This window comes from Ylistrum balloti, unplaced genomic scaffold (genome assembly GCF_031769215.1).
Source record: "Ylistrum balloti isolate Yb309-2 unplaced genomic scaffold, AGI_CSIRO_Ybal_v1 Utg370230, whole genome shotgun sequence".
In the NCBI taxonomy this organism is placed as follows: Eukaryota; Metazoa; Mollusca; class Bivalvia; order Pectinida; family Pectinidae; genus Ylistrum; species Ylistrum balloti.
Window position 1 is genome coordinate 1,675,488 of NW_026782190.1, and position 15,691 is coordinate 1,691,178.

General features: G+C 34.2%; 2 protein-coding genes across 2 annotated transcripts; both read right to left on the reverse strand.

Moving 5' to 3' along the window:
* Positions 1-3,476: 3,476 nt before the first annotated feature.
* LOC132552008 (uncharacterized) lies at positions 3,477-7,431 on the reverse strand. Its single transcript, XM_060216153.1, has 4 exons — positions 7,381-7,431; positions 6,221-6,295; positions 4,883-4,984; positions 3,477-3,629 (listed from the first exon to the last, which is right to left on the reverse strand). Exons 1-4 carry the CDS (start codon positions 7,429-7,431, stop codon positions 3,477-3,479), a joined length of 381 nt encoding a protein of 126 aa, XP_060072136.1.
* A 4,115-nt stretch (positions 7,432-11,546) lies between these two features.
* Positions 11,547-14,968, reverse strand: LOC132552009 (uncharacterized). Its single transcript, XM_060216154.1, has 4 exons — positions 14,918-14,968; positions 13,780-13,851; positions 12,830-12,931; positions 11,547-11,699 (listed from the first exon to the last, which is right to left on the reverse strand). Exons 1-4 carry the CDS (start codon positions 14,966-14,968, stop codon positions 11,547-11,549), a joined length of 378 nt encoding a protein of 125 aa, XP_060072137.1.
* Between the last annotated feature and the right edge of the window lie 723 nt (positions 14,969-15,691).

Below are 15,691 nucleotides of genomic sequence, written 5' to 3' on the forward strand. Positions count from 1 at the left end.
AATGTCACATTGTTGCTTTGAAAGAAGCGGACATCTGTTTATGTAAGTATGAAGGAAATACGAACAATGTATTTTAAAATATGACAGACAAAAACGAAAAAAAAAAAAAAAGAGAGAGAGAAAAGGAGCACCGTGAACAATAACTGCCATATAAACTTAGTTTGCAGCGCCTGTATCCCCAATTGATAGATTTGTGAGTAGTGATTGATCATGTTCTTTGAATGTTTTAGGAATGATAAAATCTTTACATTTTTACCTGCCGCTTGTATGACGCAACATAATTAATTCACAAGACGCCGCCCCTACTCACACCTACGAAATTGACCAACGAGATGAGTCACGCGATAACTCAGTGTTCTGATATGTTATCTTTCTTCGTCTTCTTTCTTTTTAACTTTAACATGTATTTATGTAAGTAGAGCTGTAAACATTAAAAACCCACTCCAACAGACTTCAGGCTCTCTGGTACAAATCCTTTATACTGTTTGTAATTATTATTGGCTGAATATGTTAGATTTTCCTAATAAATTTCAAATTCATCTTATTTTCAAAATCGCAACGCGGTCACTATGACGACCCTAAACCTTCCCCATAATTTTCATCAACATGCATCTTTTGAAACTCCTTGTTACGTGACTGCCCTTCAGTTGACGACATCTTACAGGAAAATCATGATAAATGGAACAGATCGTTTCTTCAATATCTAGTCAACTGCGACATGTAAATACCTTATGTAGATATGGGGTGCTTGGAGGCTGCTATCCAGAAATGGAAAATTTACACTATGGAAAACGAAATGATCGCGTTGATCATACAGCTTGGTGGAAAACTGTCAATGTTGGTTTATTGTAGGAAAATATCCAGATAAGCAGCTGATAAAGAAGACCTATCCGTGTCCTTGATTTCCAACTCTGTTATACGATGGACGTGATCAACACATTTCTTGGTATTTAAAGACAAGAAGTCATGAATACACCTAAAATTAAAACTTATCGACTTTGCAAGGTCTCTATGACCTATTTTGATGAACTCTTTGATAGAATTAGCTTCATATAAACACAAACAGAGGGGCACAGTTAATAATCATAGGTATGATAATAGACCATTAGTAGAGACCCTATCAGTGAATTCGACGTCGAGGCGACTGAAATACTAATGTCTGCTTACAATATTTCATCGCCTGAACTTTACGTCACTATAACGACCCTTCAGACCCATAACATTACCACATATTCTTAGTATTATAACATTTGTAAACAGCAATATATCTGTCAAAACAAATGAAATTGACATTTCAAAGATGGAATTCACCACACTGACAACTGACGGAGACTTTGATGCCATCCAACAAGAACAACATACTTGTTCTACTTCCCATGCAAGAGTAAAGTTTTGGTAATGACCTTTGTCATTAAAAATCGAACGCAACTGGAAATAAAAAGCTTGTCGAATTTTAAATTGCAATTCAATGTCAACGCTGGAATAAGAAGTTCCAAAGGTATCTTTGGGTTCACCATTATTATGCCATAAAGCGACGTCCGTCGTCCATTTGTCCCTTTTTGCTAAATAACTGCTACTAGTAAAAGAACGACAAGTTATGATTTCGTCAAAAGCATCCTTCGGGGAAGGGGAACAAATCTTAAAGTAAATGGTTTGCTTTGGATCCCAGAGGTCTTAGGGCTCTGAGGTCGAAGTTTTAAAATTCTTAAAAATCTGTCATGTTCCCATGGAATACTTGTATCCTGTTAAAAGTTGTCCTAAAGCATAAGCGGGTGAAGAAGGTTTGATTTTGTATTGACGATATATTGACCGCAATGAATCATTTAAATTATCATACCGACAAAAAAAAGGAAATTTTATTTTCATTACTTCTGTATTACTCATTTTTCATTAATTTTGTATTGGTAAACTTTTGTCACCAGAGGCATCAATATTCCCCACTTTATGAGATGTGAAACTAAATATGATAAGACTAATTAATCCGGTGTTATTTCGAAAGCTATCGTATTAAAATGACTAATGTACCAGTGGATGCTATTTAGTAAATGCTTCAAGAATTTTCCGTTTAATTTTCAGTCCGTAAAATTAACCAACCATTTTACCTAACCGCACAAAATGTGCTATCCTATCCTACGATACTGTATCGTGCGTGTGTGTTCGCCCTATGTATGCATGATGTGTGCACGACGGTTTTGGTGCATAGGGTAATTTTACTAATTCTAAATACATATGGTCTGAAACAATATAACCGAACTGAAATGTTTTCTAGAAAAGGAAACAATGGGCACATGGCTTCCGTGGACAGAAACAGGTGAGAGTGGAGACAACGGAATTTCAATCCTTATCTTACAAGTTGCCAATTGATACTAGGCCACTATGTTCAATTACTGAAACACTACTGACCACAACTGCCGTCTTGGAAGACCGATGTTTGATAAGATTTTTCTATAAATAGTATGAATGTCAAGGTGGTTATTATACTCTTTTCGGTAAGTCCTTGATTCCAGTTTATTGTTGATGAAGTTCTCGCTTCTATCAAAGGAAGAGAGGGTACGTTGTATCATTTACAAGGGGAGATCCATCCAACCAGTCACCTGTGACGTCACAGAGCCATGTATTTATGTGACCATTAATTTTTGACTTAGCGGTAGCAACGACATTGAAATCTTTTAAAAAGTCAATGGTTTTGTACCGAAATGACCGTAAAGACTCGCTTTGCTTTGTAAAGAATTCTAAGAAAATCTCAAGTTGTGTTTTAGAAAGAATTCACTATAGTGTCCTATTTCAGTATCTCACAATGAACCTTCGATTTTGCTGTAGGGGTTACACTTTCCAGAGAATATTTGTTTGACTTTTAATTTTTCAAAAACTTTAATTATGGAAGCAGATGGAGACAAATATTAAAAGTTTATGAAAATAAACTTCCTAGGTACAGCTTACAGAATAACATGACGCAAAACTGTTAGGCAAGCTTTATTAAACTGGTAACACACACATTGTTTTTCTAAATGCAAATAAGTGTCTGGTGTCTTTGTCTTTCTGAAATGATAAAGTATATTTTAAGACATGTACATGCACGACAAACAATAGGGATTTTATATGGAACAAGTAGCATTTTAAGAATGCTTCAGAAAAGCAAACATGGATAGAAAATATCATACATGCAAATGAAAGCGCTTCCTATTACCATCAAATTAGAATGTCGTTCATAATAGTCAGTGTACTGTACTAACATTTTCAATACTGTACCATTATTACCTCCTGACAGGCCTCTTCCTCAAACAATTAATGAGCACTTGTTTAAAGAAACACACATCAAATATTTACTCCTTATATATAACATCTTGTGGAACTCACATTACAATGGACAATTATATACAAATGTTACGTTATCTATTAGTATTAGACAACTGGAAATTTAATCCTAGAGTCAACAGGTGATGATACTTACAACAAGGTAGACTAATGTTTACACATTAGACAACAGTTGTTGGGACAACAGTTGACACCGGACCAACCATATACAATGTGTGGTGATTGCACATAAGATCTATAATACGACTGTGCTGTAACATCTGGTCTGAGGTCAGCTCATCCTCTCCGCCTCCGATCATTGTAATCATCTTTAGCTGTTTGAGGAAATAGCAATGTATCAAGTTGACGTATGATATTTCAATAACATCATATTGAATGCAGCACAAAGTTTAAAAAAAAAATACTTTGATAGCATTTGTATATTGTTCATATCATCAAATCGATATTTCATTACAGAATTGTGTGGCGGGAGTGGTAATGTAGGCCAAGGTTTATATGCTGTGTAACTGCTTGAATCCTTTTTAGTTTGCTAACCAAGTTCAAAAGAAATTTCATGAATGATTAATATTATGTGAAGAACAGCATGGGGCAGTTGCTCATCTAAATACAGTCGAATGGAACTACCACTGCCGTTCAATAAAAACCAACTTAATGTCATGGTAAATAAGTCCAGCAAGTTTGAGAAAGATCGGTATTGAAAATTACAGGAAGTCTAAGGACAATATTAAATATGAGAACAAGAACGGGCAGTAACACTTGAATCAAACTCAAACCAACGGATTCATGTCATGGTGATTATGCCCAGGCAGTGTGAAAAGATCGGTTGAAAACTATAGAAGAAGATTCTCGAACTGCAAAGGACAGAAACTGTCTCGAATAAAGTCAAATCAAAATGCTATCAAAGCAAACACAACTTCATGGCATAATGATTAAGCCCAGCAAGTTAGGAATAGATAGCTTGAAAACTTTGAGAGGAGATGTCCGAACTGATAAAAGTTTACGACGGACGGACGGACTTCAGCATAGCTTTATGAACTTTGCCACGACACACGAAAGCGCATTTTTTCTGAAATCTGTGCCAGGAAAGGACTTATTTCATACGTGAAATCTTTTCAATTCTTTTCGCACAAGGCACACAAAGGGGAAAGTTTCTGTCAATACAAATTTATAAAAGTTAGCGACTTCCATACACAGTTTAGAGTTATGTTTTGTTATACTATCAAAACATATCTCATTATAGCTGTAAGTTAGACAATGCTGCATTGCACTGAGACCAGCAAGCTTAACAAAATCAAAAGCTTGTACAACGCACAATTAGGTGGATAGCATCTTTCAAAACAAATTTTGAATTATATAAAATGGAGCCCACATTTTAATGATATCAGTGATCGATGACTAATAAAATAGTAGATAATTAGTGATGTTATCATATCCACATAGAATATTTATCAATGTTAATTCAAAATCCCTTACTCGATCCACTGCTTTTATAGATAGATAAATGAATAAAAACTGTATGAGTTATCTTTTCTTTGTAAAATCACAGAAACTTGTGTGAAAACCGTACCTCTGATGTTTCCAATCCTGTGTTGGTATGGATATCGTGTTGTTCAGTAGGTCCAAGACTCATAAAGTAGCAGTTGTGGCTAGTTCGTCCTATCAAGTAGTGCTAACAAGAGAGAAAAAACATTTTTCAGACGTTTATCGGTCATACTGCACGGAAAACATTTGAGTCGCAAGCTTCTTCCCTGAATACTATCATGTTGACATTCTAGACTCGACAACATCTGGTTAATGTTGGATCTAATTCTATTGCTGTTTTTTTATACATATCAATTATTATGACGAAAGTGAGCTGAGTGTTAATGTAAGCTTTCATGACAGTCGGTAATATGATTTATTCGGAATGTATGGACTGCTTCATACAATTAGTTAGTGGTTGAAATGAAACGCAATTTTTTAAATATATGTGTTTTAAAGTAACAGAGTAATATTGACACGCATGCAAAGGAAAGAATGCTTCATAGCACATCATACCATTGACAGCTACAGACTATGACATTCGGCCTGTGGAGACTTTGGGATATATTGTCTTATTTGTATGTAGTCTGAAGCGTATTGGCAAATCCACGAAACTCAAAATGCAAAGATGACATAATTGTTTTTTTTAAAGAAATGATTGATACAGACCCCTGATAAAGTACAGGCATAATAAGACAGTATTTCGCAACGATAAGCGCCTCATGCGTCATCTACGATACCTCCCATGTGAATATTGCTCAATCTTAGTATGTAATGTCACTTTCCCAAAGGAGAGAACACGTTTTAAAACAAACGAAAACACTAGGGGTTCTAGTGAACATCGAACATATCCAACATCATGTCGAACGAGAAAATTTCCCTTAAATAGCTTAAATGCTTCTTCTTACACAAATTAACATTGATTTTTTCTTTTACTTTACTAAATGGATTTCCAAAACTCGATGTTGAAGTAAGAGGTGTAATAGATCCGTAGATCTAAAGGGTTCCCGAATAAAGGAATATTTCAATTCATTTAGTGATGAATATAGGGACCACATATAATTATTAAGATCATTTTAGTCTATTACGTAATGGTCTTTCAAAACAAGTTAGTATTAGATCGATCTTAAAGGTGGAATTTCCAAAAAACAACAAGGAAAAACATTATCGTCACATTTGACATTTGACGTGGCTTTGTACTTTATATGATCATTCTTAGATACAAGTCAATAAATAGAAAACGCTTACCTATCTAAATAACTTCCCTACTATGATAAATGACAAATATTTTAAAATATTTATGTTTCACTGTTCGTCTGGCCTTCAGATTCGGTGCAATTATGTGTGCAATCAAATTGTCATCGTCAAACGGTTTGCCGCTTACCGATTTTGGATCGTAAAAGAAGCTGAAGGAACCGAGCTCTGCGTGATCATGGTGATTTCCACCCAGATGGAATATCTAAAACATACAAATATTAAAAATGAGAAATTATGAAAACATCTAAATAATTTAATATGTTCATGTATCTAAGCCATCTTGATTAATAGCGGTGATTTTGATTATTATTCATAAGAAGGTGATGCATCCCCTTCAATGCTGAGCAACCAGAAGTGAGCATGATGTACTATTTCAATAGCTTAGGTATGTCAAGGCCGAAGGATGGCATTCCTCCTTACTTCTCATGTACCTAAAAGCACGTTACTGCTCATGACATTATCAGTGGCCATACGTGCTAAATATACGAAGAGAAACCCTTGTTTGACTACTCAAACCTCTAGAACTAGATAGAATGTAATCAACGAATCATGTGTGGAATCAACAAAGGGGTAGAACGATTTTTTTGATATCATGTATATTTGAAAAAAAAATCATCCTTAACATACTTACTTGAAAGTATAGTTGATATGATTGTCACGAATATGTCTAATGTCAAACTTTCAAAATAAGTAACCATTTGTTCAAAATAATCATAAGGATAGCCACTGCCTACGTAATAATGTTAGCGAACTTTCCAATATAAATTTGCTCTTAGATGTCTATTCCTGTTTTCTTAACCACATAGGACGATGGTGTTTCTAGATTGACCAGACAAAAAATGGAGAGTGCGTCAAAATGTGGGAGAGTAGTGACAGGATGCGTTGGATTTAATTACACAGGCTATGCGCAAAGGCAATATGAGATTGAGGGGCAAAATATAGCTAACTAAGTTACATTTTTTAGTCATAAAAGCGAGTTCGATCTTATAAGAATATCCTTCATTATTTATGTAATTAGACATTTCGGAAGTGGATGGAAAAAATAGTTAAAGGATGAAATTTGTAAATGATAACGTCGTATTCGTCAGCGGCGACCAATTCAAAGACGAATCGCGTGTATGAAAAATCAAAAACAGGAATAAGATTTATCAGAATATCATTTTAATTAACACTTTTATGAATCGTTATATATGTTTAACATAGTTCTTCTACTAGGTAGTCCGTTTTCCCATCATTCTTCTTAATTCATTAATAAGACGAATATCTATATTTCATTGTCTGCCTTACCTGTGCGGTAGCACATGCCACCAAGGCCACTATGCAAATTTTTCCTAGCATGTTCGTCTCAGGTGGTCTCCAAACTGAAGTGATATTTAAAACAAAGATAAGTTGTTTTATATAGGCTATTATCTTCAGATGAACCTTTTGTAAACTGTTCATTTATCTATAATCGTGACACTCTTGTTGTGACATGGGATTTGTCGACGATATGCACCAACAAGACATCTTTAATGTAAGACTAGCTACCGAGACATTTAAAATAAAAAAATATTACATTTGGTTTCAATAACAATCTATAAATAATTATGAATATTACATGGAAAGTGAAGAATTAAAGAAATACACATGTTGAAAACACAATGCATGGTTCAATTCGCATCAAATATCATTGAATAAAGAAGAATCAATTAGTTGTAAAGCATTGACAAAACTAGGATTAAGGGGTTCTCAAATTTAAAATTTGAGAAAGGTTTATTTTGCACTTTTAAAAAAATAATAATTTGCAAAGTCCTTGATTGCAATTTGTCATATCTTTTTCTGATCGGCCTCTAACCGATTCAATAATCATGGAAATGGAAATGGAGGTAAAAAAATAAAAGAAAAAAACAAAGATGGCCGCCTCTGAGCAATTTCTTCTATTTCTGATCAGTCCCAAAATCAAATGAGGATAAATACGGACCAGAATAACACCAAACTTCTATAAAAATACTAATAATAAACATATTATTTTTAACAAAGATGGCCATCAGTCATTACGTCATTTTCGTTTCCTGATTAGTCAAAAAATATAGACGCACGACAAGGGACAAAAGAAAACTCTACATATGAGATTTCAGCGAGATTTATACATATCTATTACATGTAGTTCTCAAGAAATACAATTTTTCATTGTCAATATTGAAGATGTCTTCCTGTCCATAAAGTCTTTGCAATGGCTTTGCAAATATTGTTAACGTCCTATCAGCAAATTGGTTACCAGTGGTCCATGCACCCCCTTGCCCCAGATAACAGGTAAGTGGGTCAATTATATACTCTACATAATGACAGGATATAATTGCAGGTTCTTGAACAGGACACATGGATTTAGGTTTAACCCCGAGAACGTATACACGACTAAATTGTCATTTTAGTTACCAAATATAAGCAATGGACTGAAGGCAAACAATATCGATACTAATACTGATAAGTTTTTGTTACATCATTTGTAATAAATATGAAGTCCAAGAATGATGTTTTATTTTCCCTAATGTATTTTATCACATTTCCAGAGAGAAAAACATTCCTGCGTCTCCAACATATGGTGTTTACATGTAGCAGCTGATTCGACATCCAGGGTCCTTTTTCCATTATTATGATTTCAAGCAAGAAGTCGTCAACTGACCGGCTCGTAACGCAGGGTTTCAAAACATTCAAGTTAATGAAAACAAATTATTGGGACGATTTACGGTGGTCAAAATGATCTCCTTGAGCATTATTATGTCTTTTGTTCGAAATGAAGCTTGATTTATTTGAAGGTCGTTAGTTTGCCTAATGGTTCCGTTGTTAAACACGTTCTTATTTGAGAACGTGACATTATTTACTCTGATTGACTAAGACTTAAATTACGGGTATCGTCGATTAAGAAGGAGACCTTTTCTTTTCCGGAACACCTGGTCTTATTCTCCTTTTCATGGTGAGTCCCAGTGTAAATCTATCTTTTGTTCATGTTTTGCCGAGGTTTCTTGAATTTGAATTATGATTGTGTTTACATGTTAGGTATTTATTTGTTGTTGTTTTTATGAATACTACTAGATGGAAACCAGGATAATGAACAGCCTCATCGGGCCGGTATTGATCATTTAAGGCCATGTGAATGACCTATTGCTATCGTGTTCGGTCCATCATCGGTGTTCCTTTAAGATGCTTAATTAGCCTACCTTCTTAGTGAATCGACTTCAGATTCGCACCAAAATAAGGCTAGCAGGAACATAGCGCAGCCTCCCTAAAACGTGCATATTCAACACTTGCACTCATTAAATTTGTCCCAACTTTATTACGAGTTGGCAATGATTTAACAATCCTTTCTTAGAATTAGAATGCTGATTCAATCCAAGGAGACTGAGAGATGGCGGCGTCAAATAGGGATTTTTTTCTAAAATTTTGCTTTAAAATCTAACTTTTCCTCAATGTCTGACCATACTTTAACCAAGCTTGCTCTCTCAGATACATCATTGGTGAAAGAGAATCATGTTTTTTGTTAATAGATAAGGTTGACTTGAATCCTTGGAACACGAGAAGGGGCTTAAAACGCAACATTTGCCTCAAAATGTTACTCGTTTATAACGACAATGTAGATTTTAACCAACACATTATTTTGCCAGGGAATTACTGCTGAAAAGAATGTATTTGATTCAAAACCATTGGACAGGAGGAGAGGGAAGAAGAAATGTGCAAATATACGTTTTATTGAAAGTCTTTTTCTTTAGCACGAAGCGTATTTCAAACAAGAATCGTCATAAGGAGAGGGTAACAATACTTCCAGGAATGAAGTTGATTCGACCCGTGGACATAAGGCCCTAAAAGGATAGGTTGACCAAAACCTGCTTTTAAACGCTATTCCTCCTTGATGACTGGTTCGATTTTAGTTAAATGTTGCTTATAACAGCCTTGGGGAGAGAAATATTTTCTTAAATAAAAAGGTTGACCACTGGTGACGGAGGAACAGGGCCAAAAGAAGGAAATTATGTTATATTTGGTTGTTGCTTGCAACCTGAACTATAACCTGGCTTTTAATGAAGATATGCTTGCTCTTAGCGCTAGAGGGGCGGGACTTAATCAGGGAAACAGGGTACATTCTGATTTAATTTCTTCTCTTTCTGATGAACAAATGTGTTGATTCAAAACACATATAATCTGAAATATCATAGATAAAATGAAATGTTTTCTATAAATCCAAATGAGGGACATGTGTTCCTCAGGGATCAGAGGGACAGGAACCCATAAGAGCGGAGACTTGAAATCTTTCTCTAACAAGTAGCTACATACTGTACATGATACATGATCACAATGTTCCACTATTGACCACAGCTGCCGTCATGGAAAACAAATATTCATTAAGATTTGGCTTCAATTACTCAAATACCTTAGACTATCGTGATCTCCACGCTCTGACCACTTCTTATGCACATAGAATTATGTCTTAAATAGGTTCACGTCGGGAAATTTTACCACAAGATGTGTCTATATTGGAAAACATATTGAAGATATAAGAGAAAGACACGTCGTGTTATTTACAACTGAGAATTCATCCGACCAGGTCGCTTGTGATTTCAGAGTGCCACTTAACCTTGCATCGAAATTCGTTAAATTTGTTCCATCTGCAGGATTTAATTTGAAGATCTTTCGATAGATAGCCGAGTATACCGAAGTTCCCGCGAACACCCGCTTTAATTTATAAATGATTACATGAATAAGAAAAGAAATAACTCTTGTCCAATTTCGTTTTAATTACTGTGAACCTTTATTTTTTCCCCATAGAGTTTTCACTTTCCAGGGTAGCATATGTTTTTGACTTAAAGTCAAATTGAATTTTGATAATGAATGGAGAGAAAACTGATATTTTGCATAATGAACGTGCGACTGATAAGAATGCAACTTTTAAAATGCAATAAAAACTTTATTAAACTTGTGACAAACACATTTTTTTCCTGGTTTGGTATCCGTGCCTTTCTGAAATGATAGAATATACTGGTAAGCACCGTTCATATATGACAAATTAAATATGAATGCCTTTTTTTCATCTGAGAAAATCAATACTTGCACTACTAAACATCCTGTATGCCATTTTCCAAATAACGGTACTTTTGATTCGCAACAATTGTATTCATTCGTTCTTTCCATAGGCAATGCCTTGGCACTTTCAACATTGTTTCTATTATAGCGAACTTAACTAAGACGGTCTATTGATCTAGACAACAATGTTATACTTCACAATAGATAAAGATTTGTTGACATCTATGACGAACACAAAACATGATATATTCAATGCTTATATATATATATATCACATGGTGGAACTCACAAGATAATAAGAACGATGTGTTATTTACAAGTAGCAAATGAGATACTTGATCATTTAATTCTAGAGTCAACAGGTACAGATACTTACAACAAAGTAGACAAATGTTTACAAATTAGCCAACAGGTGTTGGGCCAACAGTAGATACCGGACCAACCATGTATAATGTATGGTGATTGCACATACGATCTATAATATGATTATGCCGTAACATCTGGTCTGAGGTCAGCTCATCCTCTCCGCCTCCGATCATTTGTATCATCTTCAGCTGTTTGAAGGAATAACAGTGCATCAAATAAAGGTTATCTTGCAGTATTTCAAAATGTTACAAAATTCCAAATGGAAGACTTCTTTGATGACAATTATAAATTCGTTTTATCACTATCATTATAAAAATTCAGTGGAAGCTGTTTAGCTGTTTGAATCCTTTTATTTTCTCTTCGAATGCGTCATTTAGCAAGTTTTACTAATTCAGAAAAAGACAAATTTAAAATTGTTTGATTCCTTTACGTATTTACCTCAGGAGTAATATATTATCAGCCTTAGCACAATATTTTCCAGCAAATGAAATCGAAAACACAAAAAAGTAACAGTAGAAACTCACATACTGTCCATATTTCTTACCAAATATTAAGACCATAGAGCGTACAAAAGACACGCAAATGAAAAGTTTCTTTCAATAGAGATTTAGAATAATATATTTAGTATTGTATATATCATTAAAGATCAACACAAGAGGAGATCAATCGAACGACATCAAACAAAGGAAAACGTTCTCATACACATGAGTTCCATGACACAGTTTAGAATAACAGTGAACATAGAAGGTCATATCTTGTTAAAATAAAAAAGATAGATTTCATATAAGCCAAAAATTAGATTCATCGTTTCAGTTTGTGTTAGTATCAGAAATATCTCGCTAAGACTGCAAGTAAATAGCTCATTGTGTGATATGCACCGAGGTCTGTTTTCGTCTTCATGTAACCAGTATGAAGACAGGCAAGAACTACTTCACAGCAGCTAAACAATAAATTAAACTGCATCATACGATAGTTTCGTGATGTTTTGAGCCGAAGACCTTTTTGAAACATTGAAATTAACTATATTTGACAATATAGAATGGGTGTTTTCTGACCAACTCCTCTATAAGAATGACTTAAAGATAGCTTGAAGATTAATGCAAAATTACACCAGCAATATCTAACGCAATCAAAAGCTTATATAAAAGACAAACAAGTGAATATTACCTTCCAAAACCAAACTTAGAATTTGATACCGCAGAGCCAAGAATTTAATAACTGGTGATTAATAGTAATTGATTAATGATGATATAATCTTTAATGAATGAATTGTTATATGTTCTCCGTAAAATCACAGAAACTTGTGTGGATACCGTACTTCTGATTGTTCCAATCCTGAGTTGGTATGGACATCATGTTGTTCAGTAGGGCTTAGACTCATGAAGTAGCAGGTGTGTGTAGTTCGTCCTACCAAATAGTGCTAAGAAGGTAGAATAGATAAAAGAAAATAAATTGTCAGATATATATTAATAGACCTTATTTCAAGGACCACACCGGAGTCGCAGGTTCTAGAAACACTTTGGGTTAATGTTGCTACTCAATATATTGCTCTTTAGTGAATTCTTATCAGTTACGACGTTTTTTATGTTCCGAGATATTAAATAAATTTCATGAAATACGACAGTCTTTGATCGAAGCTGCAACCCATTGTCTTTTCTTTATTTCACATGGTGTTTAAAACATTGAAGGGTTCCAATATTCGCATATGGAAAAGAACTATTGGTGCGTAAATTCGCTTCTTCGCAACATTAAATCATTTAAAACACAATACATCTTGTCGCAATCATATGAAACTGGCGGTGATGAAAGTGCCGTACGTTCTGTTAATAAATTGAGCATTACTCTGTAATTTACACTTAAGCAATTTATATTAGTTGATTACTCTAAGGTATTAAACTTGTGTCCGATTTTGTCGATAAGGTGCGCTGATAAAATTTAGCAAACAAGTGGTAATGAAACGTCTTGTCACAGACATTTGACTAACTGAGAATTGAATTTAGATATGAATTAAGATGATAAACTTGCACTCATTTGAGAATGTGACATATCTTATTTAGCTTAACTAAGAATTGCATTGCTATAGCAGACGATGAAGTAGAAAATGCTTACCTTTGTAAAATGTTTCCATACCATGTCAAGGATATCCATAAAAAATGTATTGTTAATATATCAGTGCTGCGTCATTGGTTTTGAAATACGATTATGGTTTTCAGTTTTGGTGCATGTATGTGCGAAATCAAATTGTCGTCATCACATTTTGTTACTTACCGATTGTGAGTCATAAAAGAAGGTGAAGGTACCATGCTCTTCATGATTATGATGCCCATGCAGATTGAATATCTAAAGCATATAAATATGAGAAATATGAAATTATGAAAGCAACTAATACATTCAAAGTATGCATGTATTTAAGCTATCTGGAATAGCAACCATGATTTTAATTTTTGTTCGTAGGAAGACGTGAATCCCTTTTAACGCTGAACAACCAGCAGTGAACACGATGTAACGTTTTAATGTCTTAGGTATGTTAAGTCCGAGTGACAGCAATCCTTCTTACTTACAACATTTCATTCCTCAGATCACGCTATATTTCATGGCATCATCATCGGTGGCAATCCGTGCTAAATATGTTAACAGTAAACCCTTTTCTTTTTCTAACAAAATGCAGTGATAGGTCTCCTATTAGGTTGCATGTTATTGGCAGGATCTTTGTGGACTCATTAAATGGGGTGAATTATTTGCCAACATTCTGTTGAAAAGCACAGTTGATATGATTAAGCGAATTTATCCGGAACTTATATCGATATCAAAATGTCAAAATGAGCAATCACTCTTTAGTTGTTTGTGTATTCAGGGTTATCTTATGCCTCTGATTTATTTCTACTAAAAAAATCATAAATACTTTCTTAAACATAACACGATCTCAAGCTGGACAGTTACAATGTGTATCGAAAACAAGGCAATATGAACAGAATGAAGAGTGCAATTGGGAGAGCAATGACAAGATGAGTTTGATTCATAACATGGGCTATGAGCGAAGACAAAAGATAGCTGCTTGCTTTGCATGTGATAAGTCAGTCTGACAAATTCAATCGAATTAAATTTCACTCATTAATGATTTTTAAGGCATTTTCGGAACTCATTGAAAACAATTAGAAACAAAACAGACTTACATTTGTACATTATGAAATTCTATCGGAAAATTGACAACCTTATAGACGAATCGCGTTTACGAAAAGTTAAATACATCTATAAGAATGATAAGAATATTTAGATAAACACTATCATAGCTCGTTATATATGACTTCTCTTACTGTTCCATTAGGAAATCCATTCCCCATTATTCTTTTGAACTATTAAATAAGTTGAATATCTATATATGATCATTATTTATCGTCTAATTTACCTGTGCGGTAGCACATGCGACTAATGCCACTAAGCAAATCTTTTGCAACATGTTCGTGTCAGGTGGTCTCCGATTGAAGTGATCTTAAAACGAAGATAAGATTTCTATATACTATTCATTTGCCCGGTGGAAAAAAAAACACCTCAGCTATCTAAGATCGTGACAAAATTGTGGTGACATAAGATGTGTCGATAACATGCAAACAAAAAACAAAAGACAAATTAAGTGTTGGGTCGGCTACCGAGGGATTTTTATAATGACATTTTTAGAAATAACATTTGATGTAAAGAAAAATTAAAAACATACAAATAATTATGAATATTACACTGATGGCAAATTAACGAAATAACCTATTTGAAAATGTACGACTCACCTCGTTTCAAATATCAATGAGTGAAAATGACTCAATTTAATGTAAATCAAGTGTCTACATAGGGACAGGGGTCAATATAGGAAAAAGGATTTGATGTCAAAATTAAGTTTGAACTTTTTAATGCCTTTTGATTGTTGTAGCAATATCATTGGATTCGTATTTAAAGTTTTCTGTGTTTTTATCTCTTTTTTCATGTATCTGCTCTTACCTGTATGAATTTTGTGAACGCCTTAAAGACAGAATTGTTGTTTAAAATTTAATACAGCTTTTGCTGTGCAGTTTTGTTCCAATCATCAGTCCCAATATTAAAAGGCCACAACTGGGGTCAGAGGGAACTTACGATTAAAATTTGAGAAAGGTTTATCCAGCAACTCGACGAAAATATCGATAAAAATTGGCAA

Coding starts and splice junctions, on each gene's coding strand:
- LOC132552008 (XM_060216153.1), bottom strand. CDS start 7,431: ATGCTAGGAAAAATTTGCATAGTGGCCTTGGTGGCATGTGCTACCGCA. Junction 6,296..7,380: donor TGGCATGTGCTACCGCACAG/GTAAGGCAGACA, acceptor TGTATGTTTTAG/ATATTCCATCTGGGTGGAAA. Junction 3,630..4,882: donor CAGGATTGGAAACATCAGAG/GTACGGTTTTCA, acceptor TTCCTCAAACAG/CTAAAGATGATTACAATGAT.
- LOC132552009 (XM_060216154.1), bottom strand. CDS start 14,968: ATGTTGCAAAAGATTTGCTTAGTGGCATTAGTCGCATGTGCTACCGCA. Junction 12,932..13,779: donor TCTTTTATGACTCACAATCG/GTAAGTAACAAA, acceptor CTACCTTCTTAG/CACTATTTGGTAGGACGAAC. Junction 11,700..12,829: donor CAGGATTGGAACAATCAGAA/GTACGGTATCCA, acceptor TCCTTCAAACAG/CTGAAGATGATACAAATGAT.